The following is a 22789-nucleotide window of genomic DNA, read 5'->3' on the forward strand; positions in this document are numbered from 1 at the left end:
GATATACAGTGACAGACTTCATGGGAGGGTTGGTTAAAATGTTTTTTGTTGAAGGCATGGAGGAAAATGGAACTGTAGGTATGAGAGGACTGTGGATGAACTCAGTGTTTAAGAATGAAAAGGATTTTAGGAAATAAGCCTTTTGAAAAAGAGATTTTGATAAAGAAGAAGAATAATGGATCAGTTTTTCTTGATGGAATAGCAAGGAGAGTGAGGCATGTGAAGTTAGAACAAAATTGTCCTGTTTTTCTGTATGCCATGAGAGGTGGTATAGTTTGTTCTTGAGCCGAGATAGGAAAGTGTGATTCCACGTCTTATTTGTATAACCAGGCAAAGCAAGGAGAGGAGTCGTGCTGTATGTGTGCAGTTTGATTAACCCCCCCTCATGGTCTGTTATTTGAGTACAGGAGGTTCTGCATGGCATGGCATTGGTTATGACGAGGTCCTAGAGGGCATAATATCATGGGTGGTTTGCAAGGTATCTCACCATTGGTTTTCCACCCAGTGGCACCACTCCACCCACATGATGTGGGAATTCACATGCTGTACCACACCATTGGCTGGTGCCAGGCCATGAAGAAAAGATGCTCGATGGTGTGGAACGTGGCTGTGGGGTGGGGGAGGTAATAAAAGGCTGTGCATGGATGCTGATGGGGCAGGGGCAGGACGGAAGACTGTGAGGGGCAGTCCTAGACAGCAGTACCAGGGAGTATGGCTGTACCAGAGGGAAGAGAACAGAACAGGACAGTAGTGAGTGTGACAATACCGGAGTATGGGGGGGGGGAGTGGTGGCAGAGTCCCGAGTTGTAATGCAGAGTGGAGCGGAACTGCGGGAGGTTGCGGGACAGTCGGGAGCAGCAGGGATCCAATGGAACCTGTGGTTTGAACCATGCTTGTTCTTGCCGTCGTGCCTCCTTGAGATGTCTCTGCTCTGTTGCCTGCTGCAGGACCATGCATCCTTTTTTGCCTGACTCCCCTTTGTTTGGTGTCAGAGTTTGAGTGCTCATGGCACCCAAAGTCGATACATCTGTAGTTGTGTGTTTATTTATTTCTATGCTAAAGTCCATCTTTCGTCTGAGGTTCTCTGTGGATGTTGTCGTCTCGTGTTGTAATAAATGGCTTGTTACCCCATCTGCGAAGTGCAAGCAGGGTGAAGCAACTGGTTAACTGTGTCTGTCTATCTCCAGACATTAGACAATGATTGAGGAACTACGTCCTTGCAATTTAATTTTATATTTTGAACATTGTAGATAGAGCACGAGTCTGAACACGGACCTGCAGTTTTGTTATACTTTGAATTTGACAAATTGTACGGAATCTCATTCCGAGTGAATGCGCCGAGGAGTGAGGTCATCGTTACTGGGCGAAATATATATATTTTTGCCAAGTATGTTGGTCTGTAGCATTTGTCTGTCTGTCTGTCCCACGATTTTTGGCCACACTTTTCAAGCAATCGTTCTGAAATTTTTTGTGTATGTAGTTCACTGGATTAGGGCAGAAATGCTAAATTTTGGTGAAGATCCGAATCTGCATCTGAGAAAATTTTAAGTGATTCTTCACCATTGAGATAGTGCTATATCTCGTTTTTGGTTCTATCTCAAAAGGTTATGGATGGGTTCACACGAAACTTGGACAGGTTGTGTGTGTGATGGATGAATCGATTAAATTTTGGTGAAGATCCGAATCCAGATACTAGAATTATTTAATTTTTAAGTCATTCTTCACCATTGAGAGATGGGGCTAAGATATTGCATGATATCTTAAAAAGTTGTGTGGACGGGTTCAGATTAAAGTAGGACATGTTATGTGTGTGAGAAAAGGACCAATCGATTCAATTTTGTGAAGATCCGAATCCGGACCCGAGAATTTCAAGCAATTCTTCACCATTGGAGATGAGGCCAAAATCCACATACATACAGTAAAGCACAATATCTCAGATTATGGATGGATTCCGCAGAAACTTTGTGGACCAGTTGGGTGTGTGAAAAGGACTAATCGATTCCATTTTGGTGAAGATCTGACTCCAGATCTGGATTCAAGAATTTTTCAAGTGACTTCACCATTGAGAGATGGGGCAAAAACGATAGATAGCATGATATCTCTAAAAGTTGTGGATGGCACTTGTTTAAAAAACAGGTGGATGAGTTGGTTAGGTGGTAACAAGAACAAGCCAATTCGATTTTGCTTCAGATCCAGCCTGTCAGTGGGGGTACAAAATGTAAAACTGTTCAGCCTGGCGGAGGTATGTGCTCTACCGAATGTCGTTCCGTTTCAACAAGCGTCACCGAGTTGTTTTTCATTCGTCTGCCAGTCAAACAAAATTGACAATCATTCCAAACAGGAAACTTCGTTTTTAGGAATGTCAAAAAGGACACAAATAACAGGCACGAATAACTAATGTAACATTTTAAATAAGGTGGTGCAATAGACGCTGCATCAACGGTAGTCAACTTCCGAAACTTTTTTTTTTTTCGAGAGGCTTTAATACCTTTTTATGCAAATATAATTATATATTTGAACACTAAACACAAATCACCTTGTTGGAACTTCCAAAAACCCACTTTAGCAGGAGGTGGACAAAATACGCAATCTTGACCAATCAAATTTGCCGCTTGTGCTCTCAGGGTTGGGAAATATCAAGATTCAGACAAAATTGTGGGTCATCGGAAATACAGATTGTGCTCGGAAATACAAAGCAAGAGTTTAAAAGGTCCTTTCTCTCAAGACTGCGTGGGGTAAGGTGTTCTCTGACCTCGAGTTTCATAAGAGCATGTCAACCTCATTCCCACCTCCCAGATGTGTGAACCATTTCAGCATTTCAGTAAATTCTGGAGGAAACCTAAATCAAGTTCATAACTCGTTTATCGAGATAGTGGGATACAGATTACAGTCAGAGAATGAACTGCAGTGTTTCGCGATTGAGCACAGCTTCCATCAATTCCGCCATTCATGAAGCACATTGCTCTGGCGTGGCAGCGTTGGTGAGTAGCTCGTTGACCCGACAATAGATGGGTATCCTGAAAGTTTGTGGAAATTGTTAAAAAACAAAACAGGTTACAGCAGAACGAGCTCAGCAGGTGGAGTAAAGCTGAGGGATTGATGGGAGAAAACAACATATGGCCGTGTCCACGCTGGTTAAGACCGGCCTGGACAGATAACCAACGATTTCCCTTGGAGGTGAATAGCCGAGGGACGCGTGGGACGGGAGGGCAGGTGGGACAAGGACGTGTCGCGAACGGAAACACGAGGGTTTATACTCAAACCCATGACAAATAGACAACACAAGCAAAGTTAATAAATAGGGGTTTAATAAACAGAAATCAAATGTTTGATTTCCATTATAATCATAACGGGATATAATGAAACATGAGGTAACCTAAATTCCTTCCTATTTGAAGCACCTCCGCACAGACTTGAATAGACAAGGTGACAGAATAAAGAAAATAATAATCCTCCCTTTCTCCTGGCATTGAGCTGTGTGCCCAGAGATGAGTTTCTGAAGTTTGGGGTTCGCCAAGCCACTTCGTCACTGCACGGGAAAATGTGTGTACAGGCATTGTTTTAAAATAACTTTTTTTTGCTACAGAAATTTAAACACATCTTCCAGTCTCCTTGAATATTTTGAATAAAATAATTCCAACCCGTCATTTTTGACAGGCTTTTATACTTGTGGGAACATATCTGCCAAACTTTAGTGGGATATCAATATGAAAATGGAGAATAGAATCAGTAAAACCAAAGGGAATTCAATTACCGAAACTAACACACCAGCAGTTATTTTCAGGAAGTGGGAAATAAATCACTGTTGAAAAGGTGAATTACATTTTATCCTTATTCTACCAGGACTGGGCATAGTGGTGTGCGCCTGTAATTTGGCTACTCAGAGGCTTGGGTTGGAGGATCGCTTGAGGACGGGAGCTCTGCACTGGGCCGTGCTAGGAGAGGGTGTAGAGCAGCCCGGTATCATGGCGAAACCCAATCCTTATCCCTGTGTCGTAAGAGGCGACCAGCGTTGCGTCAGTAAGAGCATCTGGCGTAAAACCTGTGCCAAATCAGTATGTGGATCATAACGGATGATCTGCTGTGGCGACCCCTAACGGGAGCAGCCGAAAGATGAACACACCTTATTCTACCAGGGACAAGTCCAATAAAACAATGCACGACGTAAATAGGGGGGAAAAATGATATAAATGGGAAAACTTTCTTCAAGACTAATTCCACCACACAAGTACTTTTTCCTGCACTATGCTGGCACTTCAAGATATATGTGGAACCAGGTTAAATGATTTGTTCATGGATATATATTTTATATACAATGTCGATGCTCGTATAAGAGCTAACATACACCAAGGAGAGCAGGAGACGAGAGGGGTGGGAGAGGGAAGCACAGAACAATGGGGAACAGAGACATTAGCAGATTTGTGGAAGGGAGAGAGGATGGGGCAGGGAACATGGGGTATACATGATGGACACCACAGGGACTTTCAGGAAGGAAAGCAGAGAATTTGGGGGTTTGAGGTGGATTAACGAGGGTAGAAAAGATTGTGGTTTTGGATGGTGGTGAACAGGTGTTTTGAAGACCTTGAGGGAAGAGTGTGGGAGTTTGTTCGAAATGCAGGAAAAAAAAAAAAACAGGAATGGAAGAATGAAGGTAAACAGTGATTCTTGATTTTGGTTGTTTTACCAGAAGGGGTTGCTGGCAGACCTTGAATGCCCTGCGGAAATATGGGGGGGGGGGTACAAATCGCAGACAGAGCAGGGGAGGCGAGGCTGGAGAGGAGACCGTAGAAGCCAGAAAGACCACCGACTTGCCTGCGGTGAGAGGCCCAAAGACTCAGCCTCATCACGGGAGATACCAATGATCCTCAATGCCTCGTTTTCCACAGCGTGAAGTCGAGAAAGGTAAGAGGCGGGAGCACCAGCCCAGAGGGGAAAAGCAGTACTCCATTAGAGGCTGCGGATGAAAGCTTTGTGCATGGTCAGGAGCTCAGGTGCGCCAAAGAAGTACTTTGCACTGCGGAGGATGTCCAGTTGGCGACTGGCTTTGGAGGCCAGCTTGGAAATGTGGCTTTCCCATTAAGGATTGTGGCTGATAGTGAGACCCAAAAGCTTGAATGAAAGGACTTCAAGAAGATTGTTGAGAAAGTAGATTGGGGGTGGGGGGTTCTAGATGGTCCTTTCAGAGAGACATCGTGAGTGTGTGACATTTGTTAGGATTGAAAGACATGTTCCAAATGTTGGACCAGCTTGTGATTTTATCCAGATCTGCAGAGTGAAGAGGCTGCTGCTTGCCAACCTGAGGGATGACAGACGGTATGGCTTTGGGTAGAATCATCAGTAAAAAGATATGTTGGACTTGCATACATATCATCTCTGCTGATGATGACATGATATGTAGGACTTGCGTAATTGATCAATACTTCTCTTGACGAGGTGCGAGCGCATGTGAGCACAAACCCGTTGAAGGACCGATTGTTTTCTTCAGATTCCTTTAAGTGGTACGCAAAGAAACAAGTAAACATTTCCAAGTCTTCATCATTGTATCAAGCCTGGTGTTGGCTTAACATCTTAGGGTCTTGAGTTCAAGCCCCTGTCAGCCATTAAAATAACACCAAGTGGGTTGACTCAGGCCATCATCCTTCTGAGGTCAACAAAATGAGTACCAGCTGACTGGTAACAGGGAGCATTATATCAGTGGCACAGCTGTACCGCAAGAAAATGATGCAGCAAAGCAGCGATAGGCTGCATACGAATAAATAAATAAATTGTATCCACAAGTTTTTATTTGCAAGAAATGTATCAGGAAGATAAAGCTAAACCAAAAAAAAAAAAATAATCATTCACAGAGCACAGATTTAGTTCACAAGCGTGTGAGGCAGTCGGGCAACATTCGCCAAAACGAATCGCCAATACCAAGGTTCAGCTCGTGCACCATTGGCAATCAATCATGATCCTGGTCCAGATCAAAAAGGAAAAATCTGTTGTTGATATACAACCAGCTAATATGTTGGGGGAGAAAAAAAAAGGTTAGATGTTGTAGAACCAAGTCATCATGCTGCACTGTTAAGCCCTTGGACAGACATCAGAACTTCAGCACAGTCCGAATGCTGTGGAGGAGGGGAAAAACAAAGTCCGTCAACGATAGTGAAAAAGTACAACAAAATTATAACAAAGCAATTCAAATGATGTCAAGTATTTAACCACACAAATTGAAAAATTCGATCAGACTCGATTGCCACATCCAAAATGACTGCTTCCTTTTTGACGCAGCACCAGTCGAGAGGTTTGCGGTCAGACAGACACTATCATTGCGATCTCGATCAGCAAAAATGAAAGATCACGAGATATTCAACCGCATCAACTTGTCTGGGAGAGTTTAATAGAGCATGTTGTTCACTGCAAATATTACCTTCTTCTTCGTCTTCTTCTTCTAAGGGACATTATATTAACCCACCCTTTGTTGTGGGGTCAGCCAGGGAAAGATTGGCCCGAGTCTTCTTGAACCGGCTGGCCAGGCCTGACGAGTTGGTCAGGCAGGAATTTGGAATTTGGCCAGGGTGCCGGCGATAGCTTGTCCACTCTTCTTGAAGGACACCACGAGATATTTAACGTCCATCAACGAATGTGGCAGACGGGACGCCAAATTTAACGTCCATCCGAGGGATCTCACACACTCACATTGATGACTCACCCTGCCTGTGAAACACTGGGCTGACAGTTTATAGCTGGGTCGGGAATCAAACCCAGGCAAGACAGCTGAGAGGCGAGTGTGCGTACCTCGAGGCCATCCTGGCAGCCTACTAGAAATACGACTTTACCGTGACAAATTACCGAGTCATCGAAAAGTATGCTACACCGAGAAGCTAATAACAAAATACCCTTTTTGGCTCGGATGTTCTGGAGTTCGCTCAAGTTGTACCTTATTTTATAGAAGAAACTATTCTCTTCCCTGATCCAAACTACTCAATGTGCAGAATGGCACTCGCATTCAGGAGTAAGACAAATTATTCATTCTACTTGAAGTGATAATTTTTACCAACTTTGCATTGCACTCTTGGAACTGGTCATTTCCTACCTGAAATCAACGAACGACCTCGTTTCCCTCCCACCTCCATCAGCGTCATATTTATATTTTAACTGATAAGAAAGCAGAATTGAATCGATTACCAAAAATAAGGAAATGAGGAGCAACCAATTGGAGCAGCTCACCGATCACCCAACCGCTCCACATGACAAATAGACCAATTAACAGCCCATCAGGTAACATGAGGCAAGTTAAAGATGAAGAACTGTTGCTGTTCAAAGACCCTTTAATAAACTCCTTTTGACATTTCCATCCTTTCAACCCTAACTACTTTTGGATCACACTCTTTAGACCCTTCAAGACCCTTTCAACCCCTATTACTCTTTATATCTTAACTACTATTGGAACATACCCTTGAGACCCCTTTAAACCAAAGACCATTTACACCCCTTTCGAGTCTAAAAGGCTCCAAGTGTTCTTTCACTGGATAAAAACTAATGGAACATTTTTTTTTTTTAAATCAATTCAGGGCTCACTCATCTTACATCGTTTTACCTGCACGAATACAATCATGTTATCAGGCCTTTCAGTCCTCACGGGCCTCTAATTTTCCGTAAAATGAAACTGAAAAATCAACTTTATCACCTAATGCACTCCAAGAAAGCCACCTCCCAACGGGAGACAAGCTTCTGTCCCACTTGGGACTATTAATTGTATTTTGCAGCCAAATGAATGTACCAAGGCGTGTTCTGAGAAGAAAAAAAAAAAACGTTTCGAGATTTGAATCGATCACGTGGGGCTTACTGATAAAAGCATAATGTCAAAATGGATGGCAGTTTAAAGATGGTTCACAGTTTTTAATCAAAAAAAATACAAACTTGTGTTCATTGTACGAGACACGTTTTTACCTCTTCCCAGCGTGCATGAGGTCAAATGCTTCGTTAATGCTGTCGAAGGGCAAGGAGTGGGACACAAACTCGTCCACCTTCATCTTCCCAGCCATGTAGTCATCCACAAGTTTGGGAACACTCTCAACGCTCTTCCAACCTGCACAGCAATACAAACCACACTTTCTGTAATGAGAACTCTGAGGCCAGGAGCGAAATGAGCAGGTTTTTTTTGGTATACATTAGCCAGGCCAGAATAGAAAGGGGAACACCAAAAGCAGGGTAGAAGTGAGAGTAAGATCAAGGGGAGGAGGACAATCACACATGGGGGGGGGTGAACAAGTTGCACATAAGCTGAATCAAGCACAGCAAGAAGAGGAAATGGAAAGTAGCGATGAAAAAGAGAAGGAACAAACCATCCGACAACTAACAAACAAAAAGAGGTGAGTAGTGGGAGGGGGGGGATTACGACAACAACCTGAAAAAAACAACAAAGGAGTAATTGGCGATCATTTGGGGGAGAAGAGATCATGAATATGGTTGGGGGATGACCTGAAGTAGTGATCTCTGGTTCACCAAGGGTGGGAGGTTGGAGCATTACCAAAGAAGCGGTGAACACCCAAGGGTATAACAAAACCATTGGAGAACACGGTTTATGTGCTGAGCTTATTCATTCGGCTTGAATTCTTGTATTTTTCCAACTTCATTTGCACGACGTGAAACTCCTTCCCTTCGGACATCAAGACTTTGTTGAGTTCGGGTCCCTCCTCACACTTCTTTGTTTGGTTTACTCTCGACCCCTGACAGCATTTATTAACCCTTTGAACCCTGAGCTCCTTGGACTTTCGGCCGCTCGGGTATATGGAGGTTTGAATAGCGGCTGGTAAAACGGCCACCAGGGGTCAAAACCAGATTTTCACAACACCCCACACCCCCCCCCCCAACCTCCTTACTTCATCTCGTTCACAAATGTCTCCGAATCTCTGCAGAATATGCTATGCTTCTTTTCTTCTTCTGTCACGTTGCGCAGCAAAAGCGGATTCAATCCAGCCATTTACAACTGCATCAAGTCTGGAATAATGGCAACGATCACAGAACTTCCTATAATATGGATCTCCCAAAATTCTTCCCTCCAGATCTTCACCGAAATCGAATTAATTTGTCCTGATCAAACACCCAACCTCTCCACCAAAGTTTGTCTGAATCCATCCATAACGTTTTGAGATATCGTGCTATATAATCGTTTTTGGCCCCCATCTCTCTCAATGGTGAATAATTATCGCTTTAAAATTCCAGCATCCGGATCTGGATCTTCACCAAATTCTCATCATTTCGTCCTTGTCACACACCCAACCTGTCCACCAAATTCCGTCCGAATCGGTCAATAACTTTTTAAGATATCACGCTCAAACACAGAAAGACAGACAAACAGGGGTGAAAACAACCTCAACCCACCTTCAGTGGTGGAAGTAATCAAGTGTTCTTGGTTATCAGGGCGATTCTAACCATTCATTCATGATTCCATTAAAAAAACTATCATGTCTTCACGGTAATATCGTTCGTTTGAATTAAAGGATTAAAGGAGTGGAAAATTTATAATCTAAATTTGAAATGCTTTGCATTCAAATACAGAGGACGAAGGGGAAGGGGGGGGGGAAGAGAAAAATAATTGGGTACAGCCATTCACCGTACGGGTGTTGTGAGTGGAGAGAGACGGGAGGGGGTGGGGGTGGGTGTCCCATTCAGCATCAATTATTTGGTCATTCGATTATATGCAACAGGTCATCACCGCTCAAATAATTGTAAAAAGATGGCCAACGTCGCCTAATGCATGCCTCTTACATGGAAGGCGCATGTTTATCGAAGCCTATGTGAACTTGTTCATTGCCTTACAAAGTCCTTGCAATTCATACGTGAAAAATAAATATCTTGGAGCATCACGGCAAACTTACCTCCAAAAGCTGATCCTTTCCAAGTGCGACCAGTGACCAGTTGGAAGGGTCGTGTAGATATCTCCTGACCTCCTCCAGCAACTCCGAGGATTACGCTCACACCCCAGCCTTTATGACAGCTCTCCAGGGCTGCCCGCTGTATGGACAAAAATAGGTGAAGAAAGCAAGGCTTGGGAGTTGGGAGCTGAGTGGGATGCAAATTAATCGAGCGACCAGATGAATATTACAAGGGGCGTTGAAAAAGAAAAGTTTGACAAAGGTAATGTACTCACACGCGTCCAAATCACCAACTCATTCACCTTCTGTCCTTTTTCTCCCTGCTACCACACTCCATTCTCATCTCCTTCACAAATCTAGTCTCTACCGAAGGTGATCTGCAGCTGCACCTTAAAGAGGAGCTCGTGCAACTCTTTAAATAGTATCTCTACTTGCCATATCCGATGAAAGGCTACATAAAGCTAGAGTTATAATGATTTGCAAATTTGGATTTTTATAGAATCTCCAATTTATAAATGAGGCGAGAAACATGCAATCCTTGCATAACCACGGATGAATTATGATATTATGCGATGCATTCCCCGTTCTTCTACATGCCACTTGAAGATGTAAAAAGCCAAAAAAAAAACCCCCTCCAGTTACCATAAATAATAAATAAAAAAGAATGACGGTATTGCAGAAGAAGCCATGTCCGCTACATGCACACACAATCAGCTTCACGAGAATGCCCACCATGACTGCCACATTGCCGACACACTCAAACGTGTAGTCCAAGCCTCCATCGGTCATCTCGACGAGTACTTGCGCAATGGGCTTATCATCGGCATCGGGGACGACACAATCCGTGGCACCAAACACGCGTGCTTTTTCAAACTTGGCTGGGTTTCGGTCAATGGCAATTATTCTCGACGCGCCGGCAACACGGCAGCCCATGATGGCAGCCAGGCCAACAGCTCCAAGGCCGAATACAGCACAAGATGAGCCCGGTTCCACCTAGGCAACACCAAACATCATGAACGTTAATTCGTGATATTCATCGTTTGTGATTACATCACAAGTATTTTTGTCCAAAATACTTTCCAATTTGTTTGTTACAATTCTATAATTCCCTCCCACATTGCTGAACTGCTTGATAAATCCATATGTTTCACATGTACTACAAAATACAACATCCCCAAGCACCTTTGCAGTGTTGAGCGGAGCACCAAAGCCAGTGGACACACCACAGCCCAGCAGGCAGACACGATCAGGCGGTGCCTCCGGAGCTACACGGCACAGCGATATGTCAGAGACGACTGCATATTCTGAGAAGGTGCTGGTTCCCATGAAATGGTACAAAGATTTTCCTCGGCATGTGAGTCGTGATGTGCCATCAGGCATCACACCCTTCCCCTGTGTCACCCTGCAGATCATAAATTTGCCGCGCGAGTAAACCGGATGGCATGCTTGGCCAAAATCCTATTTAATTAATTACTTTTTACACTTCCTCTTTGAATTGTGATTGGATTAGTTCAACAAGATGGCCCTGTGCCTCTGACTGCACAATACTTTGCTGTGGAAGAACCAATTTGAGGCAAAAATCAAGCTTTGTATTTTTACAGAAAAGTAAAACCTCAAGGTTGATATCATTACACCAACTATATGCTCAGCATTTTGATGTTTTGCACAGGTGTACACTGTACAGGTGAGATCTTGGCTAGAGATAGAGTGCACACCATGATGTTTTTAAGCCAGAACACTCATTGGTTCTTTTAAAAAGCTCTCTGGATGACTTGCATGTAAAAATGACAACAACAAAAAAACCCCCACTGCTTTTTATTGCTGTCGGCAACAGCAAACTACTCCAAAATGGCCATCAAGATCCCATGAAGAAAGCTGCAATTGCTCAAGTTAAATATGCCACTTTACATTTGCAAGATGGGCAATTTCTGGGACACACATCAACATCTAAACCACTAAACCAGGGCAACTAAGGAGTCTCCCCCAGCAGGTTTCCTGGTGAGGAGGGTGTTTGGATATGGACACCCAGCAGGATTAAAAACAAAACCTGTCAAAGGGCGGAGGAGCTCCTTGTGAGCCAACGGCCATCCATATCTAGTGCCCAACTGTGTCTGTGGGCATCCTCCTGCAGTTGGGTTACTTTTTTTTGAGGAGGTTGGTGACAGGATTTGCACTCCGGCCACCGTAAAACCCTTCACTCCGCAAAACAAGAAAAACGCAAAGAAATCTGAAAACCCACTCCGTGAGAGTACCTCCTGTGCAACAGCCCTTCGCAGGGCAGCTCAGTGGAAAATGGGTTTGGGGCAAAGCCTTCGGGACCCTCACTCTGATGATGGGAGGAAAACCACGGGGTAACCTTCCTGAGTGGGTGCCTGGAATGTCCTTTCCTAAAGAGAAGATGATCACATGCCTCTTGTCACCTGACCTCAAGCATTTGAACATCGGTACTGCAGCACTCTCTGAGGTTCGGAAACCGGATTAGTGGCGAGGGTGGTTAAACCTACTATTGCTCTGGTTGCTCTGATGGTTACTTTGCCCAAGGAGTTGCTGTAGCTGTGTCTATTAAGCTGACTCCAATGATAATTGAGGTAACACCGTTCAACAAGCGTATTACGAGACGAAGGATTCATCACTCCTTGGGTATTATTTCCCTGGTCTCCGTATGTACTCCGACTGAGGCGAGTGATCTCACAGTGAAGGACGCATTCTATGTCAGGCTCGAGTCTGTGGTTGATCAGTGCCCCAGGCGAGAGACTCTTTTAGTCTTGGGGGATTTCAATGCATCGACTGGAACTGAAAGAGATGGTTATGAGACATGTGTTGGTTCCCATGTGTCTAGAACTGTGGACCAGAATAGCAGTAAGTTCCTTGACTTTGCAAGAATCCATGGACCTCGGGCGGCTGGTTCATGGATTCAGCGTCCACAGGCTCATAACTGGACTTGGTATTCCAATGCTGGTGGTGTGGCAAAGGAGATTGACCATGTGTTCGTTGATGGTTGATGGAGGATGACCCAGAACTGCAGGGTCTACCGGAGTGCTCAGTTCCTCAAACCGACCACAGGCTTGTGGAAGGAACTCTGAAGTTGCAGCTTGAGTCCGGGAGAATGGTTCCATCTCAGCCGAGGCTGGATGTTAGCAAGCTCGATGATGAGAAGGTAGTTGTGTACTTGCAAACAGGCTGAGTGGGGATTTGGGGGGGGGAGAAAATCGAGCTAATTCCACAGAACGCATCTTGACTCATAAAGCCATTAGGCACGAGGGAAGGGCTATCTGGAACAAATAATAATGAAATAACCATCTCGGGAACCGCTATATGTTGTGTGCCATAACCTCCCGGGTCACAGTTCTTAGAACTGTCACAATATAATTGAACGCAGTCCAGTACAATGTCACGGATAATAAAAACAACCACAATGCTTGATCTTCGGAAAATGCCTTGTGGAAGTTCTTCCAAGAGTCCGTCACTATATGAAAGAAAAAATAAAATGTGTACATCACGTCACTCCAATGAAATGAGTTTGTTTACGAAAAACGAGTCAAACATCAACGAGGATAAAATGTCAGTTAATAAGTCAGCACATCTGATGGGAATTACACAGCAATACTCGCCTCACTGCCTTATGGACAGTATACGCCAGAAACATGCAAACTGTTGCGACGCGAGAGCACACGCATGGCTGGGCTTTTATATTGGACAATTATACTTGCCAGAAGGGAATGGTGAAAAAGTGGAAAGAAACGTATGGACATGTTCATCTTGTAGTTGCAACACCATGTGATCAAATTAAACCTGTTTACTATCGGCCTGGTGTCAGTAGGTGAGTAGGACAGGTAAGGGGGGGGGGCGGAGGTGGGGTATTAGATTATTCACTTGATTGGATGGATTACGAGATGAAAAAAAGAGTCCCGTATAGGATTAACTACCTTAACATACATTTATTTAATCATACCAGAAGAACACTCGGTAAAGTGCATCCCTTCACCTGGATCCGGATTCGGATAGTCACCAAAATCGAATCTATTCATCCTTGTCACACACCCAACCTGTCTACCAAGTTGCGTCTGAATCTTTTCATAATGTTTTGAGATATCACGCTGTATATCGTTTTTGGCCATCTCTCTCTATGGTGAAGAATCACACAAAACATTCTTGCATCCAGATCTTTACCAAAATTTAATTCGTTCATCCTTGTCACACACCCAATCTGCCCACAACTTTTTGAGATTATCCTGCATTCAAACAGACAAACAAACAAGCAAATGTGAAGACATAACCTTCTACTTTTGGTGACACATGTAATAACTGCCATTGGAGTATCATTACCAGTCTCATTTATTAAAATGTTTCATTTGAATTCTACCATTTGTAATTGCCCGACAAAATGATTCTTCAAACATACACTTGTTTAATCCTACAACTGCCATGGCACACAAGTCAACAACCGGCCCAGACACCTGGAACTTGAAACCACTTAACACACAAATCTCGTGAACAAATACCACATTTCGGTTGAGATTCAAGAAAGTTATTTTGAGAAGGTGCTCGTGATTTTTGAAGTGTTAACTGAACTAAAATGATCTCGCATTCCTTTTGGTCACCGAGATGTATAATGCTGTCGACTCGTCTCGTACGATGTACTCCGATTTTTACTTCTGCAGTCCAATGTTCTTTCGTAATTAAATGACATTCCGTGCATACGTTATTCAACGTTTCAACATATGGTACATACTTTAGTACAATGTGTGAACATTTAGTTTTCACCATACTTAAAGGATTGTTCACAATCGCTACCCCTCTCTTTTCTCTCTCCCTCTATCCCCTCGACCCTCCCCTTCCACTTTCCTCATGGAACGGTATATTGTGTGGAGATAAAATATCAATTCCATCAGTCAATATGAGCACATCACTCATCATGCTGGGATCTCAGGTTATAATCCGATAGACTATGTTTAATTGTCAGTCAAGTCAGTCTTTTGGGACTGTCACTGGTAACATGCAACCCATTGCTACCTACTGCATGGTCGGGTTGTCAGCGACTAAACAGACACCCCATATTGGCTTTGCTAGTGGGGAGGGTGAGTGTGACACTCTGCCAGGACTAAAAATAACACCTGATAAAGGGCGGATGAGCTCCCTTCGGGAGCCAACGGCACAAAGTACAGAGATGGTGTCTCCTTAAAAACACACACAATGGCGGTAAGAAAATTTATTTCTCTGCCTGGCCGAGTTACCCCCCTCCTGTACAGTGGGCCTGTGAACCAGTTTTTCTCTCCTCTTTTCCTCTGTAGCCCTTCACATTTAGTGGCTCTCAGCCTTGGTTAGGGCAAATTTCAAGAAGAAAAAAAAATTCCTTGTCCTACATGAGGTGTGTGCAAGCTCTTCCATGAGCCTCATATACCAGCGCAAAGTAAAGGTTGAGGACGAGAAATAAAACGACACTATTGTATAATAATAATAATAATAATAATAATCTGATAGAAGTTTTCCCTTACCGAATCTTCCTGCAAGTGTCTGTCTGTTGTGTCCCTCCACCCAACTGCTGGTACGTTTCCTCCTTTTCCTGCAGTTTTGTTTTGTGTTCTAGCTCTTCCACAAGCCTCAACTCTATGAAAGTCGTTACCAAACAATGACACCAGAAAGACAGCGCAACGAAGTGCATCAAGACCACAGCCAAGCGTAACATTTCCAACCTGATCTGTTGGCAAAGATTTGTCTTGGGGTTGAGGCAGAACTTGCATTCACCACATTGGGGGATGTACAATGGGATTACGGCATCTCCTGCAAACAAAATAAAAATGTTGTTGAACATGGCAATGATGGAAAAGTGCAAGAAGAAAATCAATCAATCAATAAAAAATAAAAATAAAATGCAGGTATACATGCACATGCACGCACGCACGCACGCACCATGCCAAATGATTTTGGAATGGGCGAGGCTAAAACGAATCGGCTTATAACTGCATTTTCCGATAAAGAAAGCTGCCTTTCTTTTCTGCAAGACGTGAACAGCAATCAAGCTCAACGTCATTTGTAACCATGACCATATATGCGTTACACAACAATAAATGAAAACCTGGATCACTGTTAAAACCAGAACAAAGACACAGTCATTGATGAAATCCTGAGATTACTTATCGATGCCCCTTGGGCATAACTGCAATTAACCATTATCACACCGATGTACAACCAGCAGAGCCTCCATTGTATTGCAATTGCAAGAATCTTGGGACATGCACGTGCGTGTAATGCATGGGCATGCAAAAACAAATAAACAAACGAGCAAGCTAAATAAAACGAGAATCACCCAACAAATCCTTGGCTACCAGTATAGTTAGAAATGCCATACTTCTAAAATTTACAGGAAACAAAATGCTGAATATGGTTACATTAATACAATTGCACTAACAAAAGGAAATTGCAGAATTAGAACGCCCCCCTCTCTGCCCCCCACCAACCTGTCTCACAAAAAAGGTATCTCTCTCGAAAGGAATCCTAAATGCCCTGCATCAACATGTTTACATGCACATAATGCACAAAACTAGACATAGAAGGCAAAAACCACACATGCTGTGAGATGAAATCCTCACCAATTTGAATAAAGTGTGACCATTGATAGTACTGGAACATCTGAAACCAACTATTCTGGAATCTGTGTGACTGCATGACAAACATATTACTTATATTATGCTTATTTCAACTCTTAATTTCCAGGTTAGTTGTTGCATTGATTTTGGGTTTATGATAAGAGGACAAAAAAACGAGGTCACAAATACACATGAAGCATTATTAGATACAGGATGTGTTAACGCACTTCTGCCTAAAAGCCCCCAATAAAACAAACAAACAAACAAACAAAAATAGGACCGTACGTCCTGAAGCTCACCTGGATCAGGAGCAACAGTCGCTCAAACCTCTCCCAGACCCCCTTAGACACTGATTTTTATTATTATTTTGTTTTAATGCCATGAACAAACTTTGGTACATCATGGTTCATGAAGGTTGTGTTCAAGTTTCATCAAAATAGTGTGTGTGCTTTTGGAGAGAACAAAACCGGACTAAAGTCCAGGTGAGAAATAAATAAATAATAAAAAAGTATGAAAACAGTAAAATATTTACAGCATGACATTTTATCAAAAAATAATTTATAGCAGCCTTACTTTACAACCCACAACTACCATCAAAAGGAAACCTCTTCAGTATCATCTGTCACATAAGAAATATCGATGAGACGATGCAGGACACGATTTAAACATGTACGACAGCCAAGTCAAACCGAATGAACGAACATGTTAGAGTTTCATAAATAATTACACCTCGACATCTTATATCACAATCACTTTTTACATCCAGAAAAGGTGAAATTCTCACTTGCACATCAAAATAACTTGCAATTATGTGAGTGCTCAAGTGAATGAGGCAGTTCCGTGTCAGGCTTCCTTTCATATAGACACCTTCACAAACTGAAATCAATGTTTCTCATAATAAAACTCGAGGGGGAGCACTCGGTAGAGTGCAAAACCTCCGCCGTCAATACTGCTGGGTCACTTAAGTGAACCTGATATCCTATTCATTGTAGGTCAAAACGGATCAGACTGTACTGAACCATGATTGAATAAACTAAACTAGATCGACGCGCATGTAGAAATGCCCAAAAAAAAAAATTGAAATTTTTTTGAAAAAAAAATTGCAAAATTTCGAATTTTTTTTTTCCTCCAACAATTTTTTTTTTGGTTGGAAATTACTTGAAACATATGGAAATGCAAAAACAAAAATTCAAATATTTTTTTCAAAATGGATGCCATAGCAGCCATATTGGACTTTGGACCAAGTCCAAAATCTAATGGCATGATCCTTGGACCATACCTAATCCCCCCACCAAGTTTCGTCGAAATCCGTCCAGGAGTTTTTCCGTAATACTGTTCACAAACAAACAAACAAACAAATAAAATGGCCCATAGGGCCAGGACTTGACGAAATTCATGTGATTATGACTACCATGAAAAACCGTAGATAGCACTTACCATGTTAAATTAAAATACCTATCACCTCCGTAATCCATAATGGATGTGACCAATTTTTAATCCAGTCAAAGATACTCCCCTCCTACGTCTGTGTTTCAAATTTGAAAGGAATCCGTTAAGATTTGGCAGAGACATGAATTTATGAAAATCGGCCCATGCTAAAAGATACGGATTTTCGCGATTTTCAGGAATTTTTCCTGACCTTGACATGCCAAAAGTTATAGGGTTCTATTCTGGTGGCCAATAAGTCCATTGGTGAAGTTCCATGACATTCTGACTCGAAATGCGACCTGTAGAGCGAGACGTACACACAAACAAACAAACAAAACAAACCAACATACTTGACAAAATCTACGATTTCGTCACGTAATCATAGACTGGTACTTACGAAATCGTCAACATGACCTCTGACCTTGTCTAATAAAAGCTGTCTCTGGAGAAGGTAGCGACGCAAGCCAGAAGTTTCTACGATGATTCTGTACCAAACCATCAAAAATTGAATGTTTGACCTCACTGTGACCTTGACCTTTGACCGATTTTGACCAAAATCTAATCAGCGCTAGCCAACACCCTTCTGAATCACGTGGTGTAATTTGACATTGGTAGATTCTTCCGTTCTCGAGTTATAATTTTTTTGATGTTTGACCTCACTGTGACCTTGACATGCCAAAAGTTATAGGGTTCTATTGTGGTGGTCAATAAGTCCATTGGTGAAGTTCCATGACATTCCGACTCGAAATGCAACCTGTAGAGCGAGACGTACACACAAACTCACAAACTGAACCGACCAACATACTTGACAAAATCGTAGATTTCGTAAAGTAACAAACAGACAGGGGTGAAAACAGTAACCTCCGTCCATTTTCGATGGCGGAGGCTAAACATCGGGATAAACATCACGACCTTCATTACCTCCACTATGAAAGGTGGGCAGAGGTTTCATTTTCACCCCTGTCTGTCTGTGAAGAGGATCTCAAAAAGTTGTGCACGGAATCAGACAAAATTTGGTGGAGATGTTGGGTGTGTGACAAGGACAAAATGATTACATTTTGGTGGGATACAAAATGTAAACTGTTTAGCCTTGTGGAGATATACGTTCTATCGACTGCCATTCTAGTTTATCTTTTTCCCTTGAGCAATGCATGCCTCAATAGTTGGTATTATTTTGTTTTGACAACACCATGACGCCTGGGAAGTCTAATAAAACCAAATCCCCCCCGACCCCTCCCTTGCCCCCCCCCATTCCTCCCATTCTTTATACAAGATATTGGCTCGTGGAAGAGTGAGGTGTCAGACGACATGCGCCGACAGTCGGGAAACGAGTGCACACAAGTAAGGGAATGAACAAACAGGACAAGAGAAATGAGAGGGGAGGAATCGCAGTAACCTGCAAGGAGGTTAGGTTTGGTAGAGTTAAATGAGGGTAGAAAAGTTGTTCTTTCAACTCAAGATGAATGGACTCTGACATGACAGAAAGTTTTCCAATCTAACCCAAACCATAACCCCTTGGGGGAGAAAGAGGAGGAAGTGCCAGGTTCGAACATCTCATTGGAGGGAAGCCGGCCCTTCAGCATGGTCACCTCAAGACATCAGTCACCAAGGTGGCTCTCCATCGGCACACGCTTACTGGGGGCTACAGTGCCCAACGGTGGAGAAACAGCGGCATCCGATTGGGCGAGATGCCGGTATGCATGAATGTGGTGTCATTGGTTGGCACCAAGATCGACTCCTTGGGGGCAAGGGCCAATAAGAGCGAGAGTCAGTCATTGGAGGAAGAAGAGTGCTTGGACCTCTTGTGCGTTGGAGCTCTTAGTTACAGGCAGTGTTGGCGAGTTGTGCAGGAGTCTCTGCTGCTGGACCGTTTTACCGCACGAGCTGCCTGTCTGCCATCCAATTGGGAACTTTTCACCGTCGGTCCTCAAAAATCTCACCCAGTTCTGCGTGATTGTTTGTTGTGTATTTGGAATTAATTTCTCTGCCCATTTATCAAGTTTTGTGATTATTTATCGCATCTGTCTTCATTCGGAATTCTGTATTCGTTTTGTCTAATGCTCATCAAAAGTTCTAGATTTCTTAAATATGACTGCATTCAAGGACGGACAGGATGGCCTGGAGGTATGCACACTCACCTCAAAGCTGTCTTGCTGGGTTCGATTCTCGACACAGCTATAAACTGTTAGCCCGGTTTTTCACAGCCAGGGTGATTCATCAGTGTGCATGCCATCTATTGGATGGACATTAAATGGTCTGCCAGCATTCGTTGGTGTCCTTAGCAAAGAGTAGGTGAGCCATCTCGAGCACGATGGCCAAATTCAAAGTTCCTGCTCTAACTTATCGAACGTTAGGTCTGGCTAGCCGGTTCGTGAAGACTCGGGCCAATCTTCCCCCGGCCGACCCCATAAGAAAAGGTGGGCTAATAATGGCAGTTCAAATGAGGAGGTCTGATTGCATTCAGTTCATGCCATCTTTCCCACGTGCCTACAATTCAGATTACAATAACTAAATTCTCCAGAAGCCTTCAGTAATTTGAATATTAATAACGGACAGGGTACAGGCCCATTTGTAATACGGGAACACGCTAAATCACCACTCGGGCACAATACCGGTCATCTTCGGAGGGAGTTATACCATGTTCAGTCTCCACATCAGCTCTGGTTGAGCAGTTGACGTGATGTTCATACAGGTGACCGTATAATTAAAACCACAATACCAATGATATATTTCAAAGCATAAACAGCACTGTCACAATGCAATATGCTCAGAAAAGCAAGCAAATGTTGTGAGGATGCTGTTATAACATTTGAAACATTTGACACAAGTCAAACATCCTCAGGAAACCAAATCAATACACAAATCTACTTTCCTGTTACCTGGCTTGAACTTGGTAACACCTTCACCGACACTTTCCACAATGCCTGCACCTTCATGGCCCAGAACAACTGGAAAACTTCCTTCGGGGTCGACACCACTCAATGTATATGCATCGGTGTGACACACAGCCGTTGCCAAAACCTGCAGCACATCATCACAATGAAACTGGTGAGGAAAAAAAAAAAACACAAACCAATTCACATGAAATTTAAAATCAACAAACCTTGCCAGCAGGAACCAAGATTTTTAAAAATACAAATTGATAAATAAATAAACAGCTTCAAGATAAAAGTGGGGATGGATTTCTTGCGAGTCTCATCCGAGAGAGGCGGTCCCTCCAGCATGGCACGTGCGTACACACTTAACGGCCCGTTTGATGGATATTTGCGATCACAAAAAATTTAGGGTAATGCTAAAACAAGTATGTTGAAAATGAGAAACAACTTTTTCATTTATTTATAAAAACCGGGCATTGCCCTGAATGAACCATGTTAAAGGAAGGCTTCATCCTGCAGTCGATTGAATATGCTGGTCAAGTGAAGTGGTCAAGTAAGCCTCAAAACATTGAAACACGAGGAAGCAAAGATTAAAAAAAAACAAAAGCCATCACAGGCACGCTGACCTTCAAAATGTTTTTGGTACAAAGTGTAGCAGCAAAAAGTAAAGAACCACCCTGTTATGAAACTTGGCAGCAACCGTACCTTCATGCGAACTTCATGTGCTTTCGGTGGCGCAACTTCAATCTCCTCAAGGCTCAGAGGCTTCTTCGCTTCCCAAGCCACAGCAGCCTTACAGTGGATCACCTGAGAGGCATCACAATCAGATTTGCACTTCAGCCGTCAACACAAATCAAAGCAAAAGGTATTTCGATCCCATCCGGCATCATGTTTTGAACCTCCTGGCAAATTATCGCCATGATATATATATATATATGTATATATGTATATATGTATATATGTGCATATATATATATATATATATATATATATATGTACTGTATATGTATATGTATATATATATATATATATATATATATATATATGTGTGCATATATATATATATATATATATATATATATGTGTATATATATGTATATATATATGTATGATGTCAGGTCAGGTTCGATCTGTGACCTGCTACACGTACCATGTAAACCTGTACTAACCTGTTCCATGGTCGGGTTGTCGGCGACTAAACCGTCTCCCCCACCAGGTTTTCTGGTGAGGAGGGTGTTTGGATATGGACACCCAGCAGGATTAAAAACAAAACCTGTCAAAGGGCGGAGGAGCTCCTTGTGAGCCAACGGCCATCCATATCTAGTGCCCAACTGTGTCTGCAGACGTCCTCCTGCAGTTGGGTTACTTCTTATTAGGAGGTTGGTGGCAGGATTTGCACTCCGGCCACCGTAAAACCCTTCATTCCGCAAAACGCAAAAACGCAAAAAAATCTGAAAACCCACTCCGTGGGAGTACCTCCTGTGCAGCTTCCCTTCGCAGGGCAGCTCAGCGGATGACGGGATTGGGGCAAAGCCTTCGGGACCCCCAATCTTTGATAGGAGGGAAACCACGGGGTAACATCCCTGGGTCAGATTGTGGGAGAGTGTGTCGGAGTGGTGCTGAGGTGTCGTCCACCAGACGGCGGTCTCCTTGGGTTAACCTGAGGCGGTCCCTCCGGGTGGGTGCCTGGAATGTCCTATCCCTAAGAGAGGATGATCACCTGTCTCTGTTATCATCTGAGCTCAAGCGTTTGGACATCGGGATTGCAGCTCTCTCTGAGGTTCGGAGACCGGATTGCGGCGAGATAATGTTGGGTGGTTACACCTACTATTGGTCTGGTCGCTCTGATGGTTACCGTACCCAAGGAGTTGCTGTGGCTGTGTCCAATAAGCTGACCCCAATGATAATTGAGGTAACACCGGTCAACGAGCGTATGACATTAAGGATTCGTCACTCCTTAGGTGTCATTTCCCTGGTCTCTGTTTATGCTCCGACTGAGGCGAGTGATCTCACCGTGAAGGACACATTCTACGCCACA

At 43.2% G+C, this 22789-nt stretch overlaps 1 protein-coding gene across 6 annotated transcripts in view; it reads right to left on the reverse strand.

Moving 5' to 3' along the window:
* Window positions 1–5765: 5765 nt before the first annotated feature.
* Window positions 5766–22789, reverse strand: part of ADH5 (alcohol dehydrogenase 5 (class III), chi polypeptide) — a 94759-nt gene continuing 77735 nt past the window's right edge. For 4 of the 6 annotated variants that reach the window (XM_085898961.1, XM_085898963.1, XM_085898965.1 and 1 more), the window contains 8 exons: window positions 21457–21558; window positions 20755–20896; window positions 15356–15641; window positions 11043–11262; window positions 10593–10853; window positions 9864–9999; window positions 7933–8071; window positions 5766–6107 (listed from right to left, as the gene is read on the reverse strand). In XM_085898961.1, coding sequence (XP_085755087.1) covers window positions 6083–6107; window positions 7933–8071; window positions 9864–9999; window positions 10593–10853; window positions 11043–11262; window positions 15356–15641; window positions 20755–20896; window positions 21457–21558 — 1311 coding nt within the window. In that variant the 3' untranslated portion in view covers window positions 5766–6082. The remainder of the gene's footprint in view (window positions 6108–7932; window positions 8072–9863; window positions 10000–10592; window positions 10854–11042; window positions 11263–15355; window positions 15642–20754; window positions 20897–21456; window positions 21559–22789) is intronic. The other 2 variants (XM_085898964.1, XM_085898967.1) reach the window with 1 other exon arrangement.

This window comes from Eptatretus burgeri, chromosome 10 (genome assembly GCF_056783735.1).
Source record: "Eptatretus burgeri isolate ZD-2024b chromosome 10, Ebu_testis_v1, whole genome shotgun sequence".
NCBI classification, from domain to species: domain Eukaryota; kingdom Metazoa; phylum Chordata; class Myxini; order Myxiniformes; family Myxinidae; genus Eptatretus; species Eptatretus burgeri.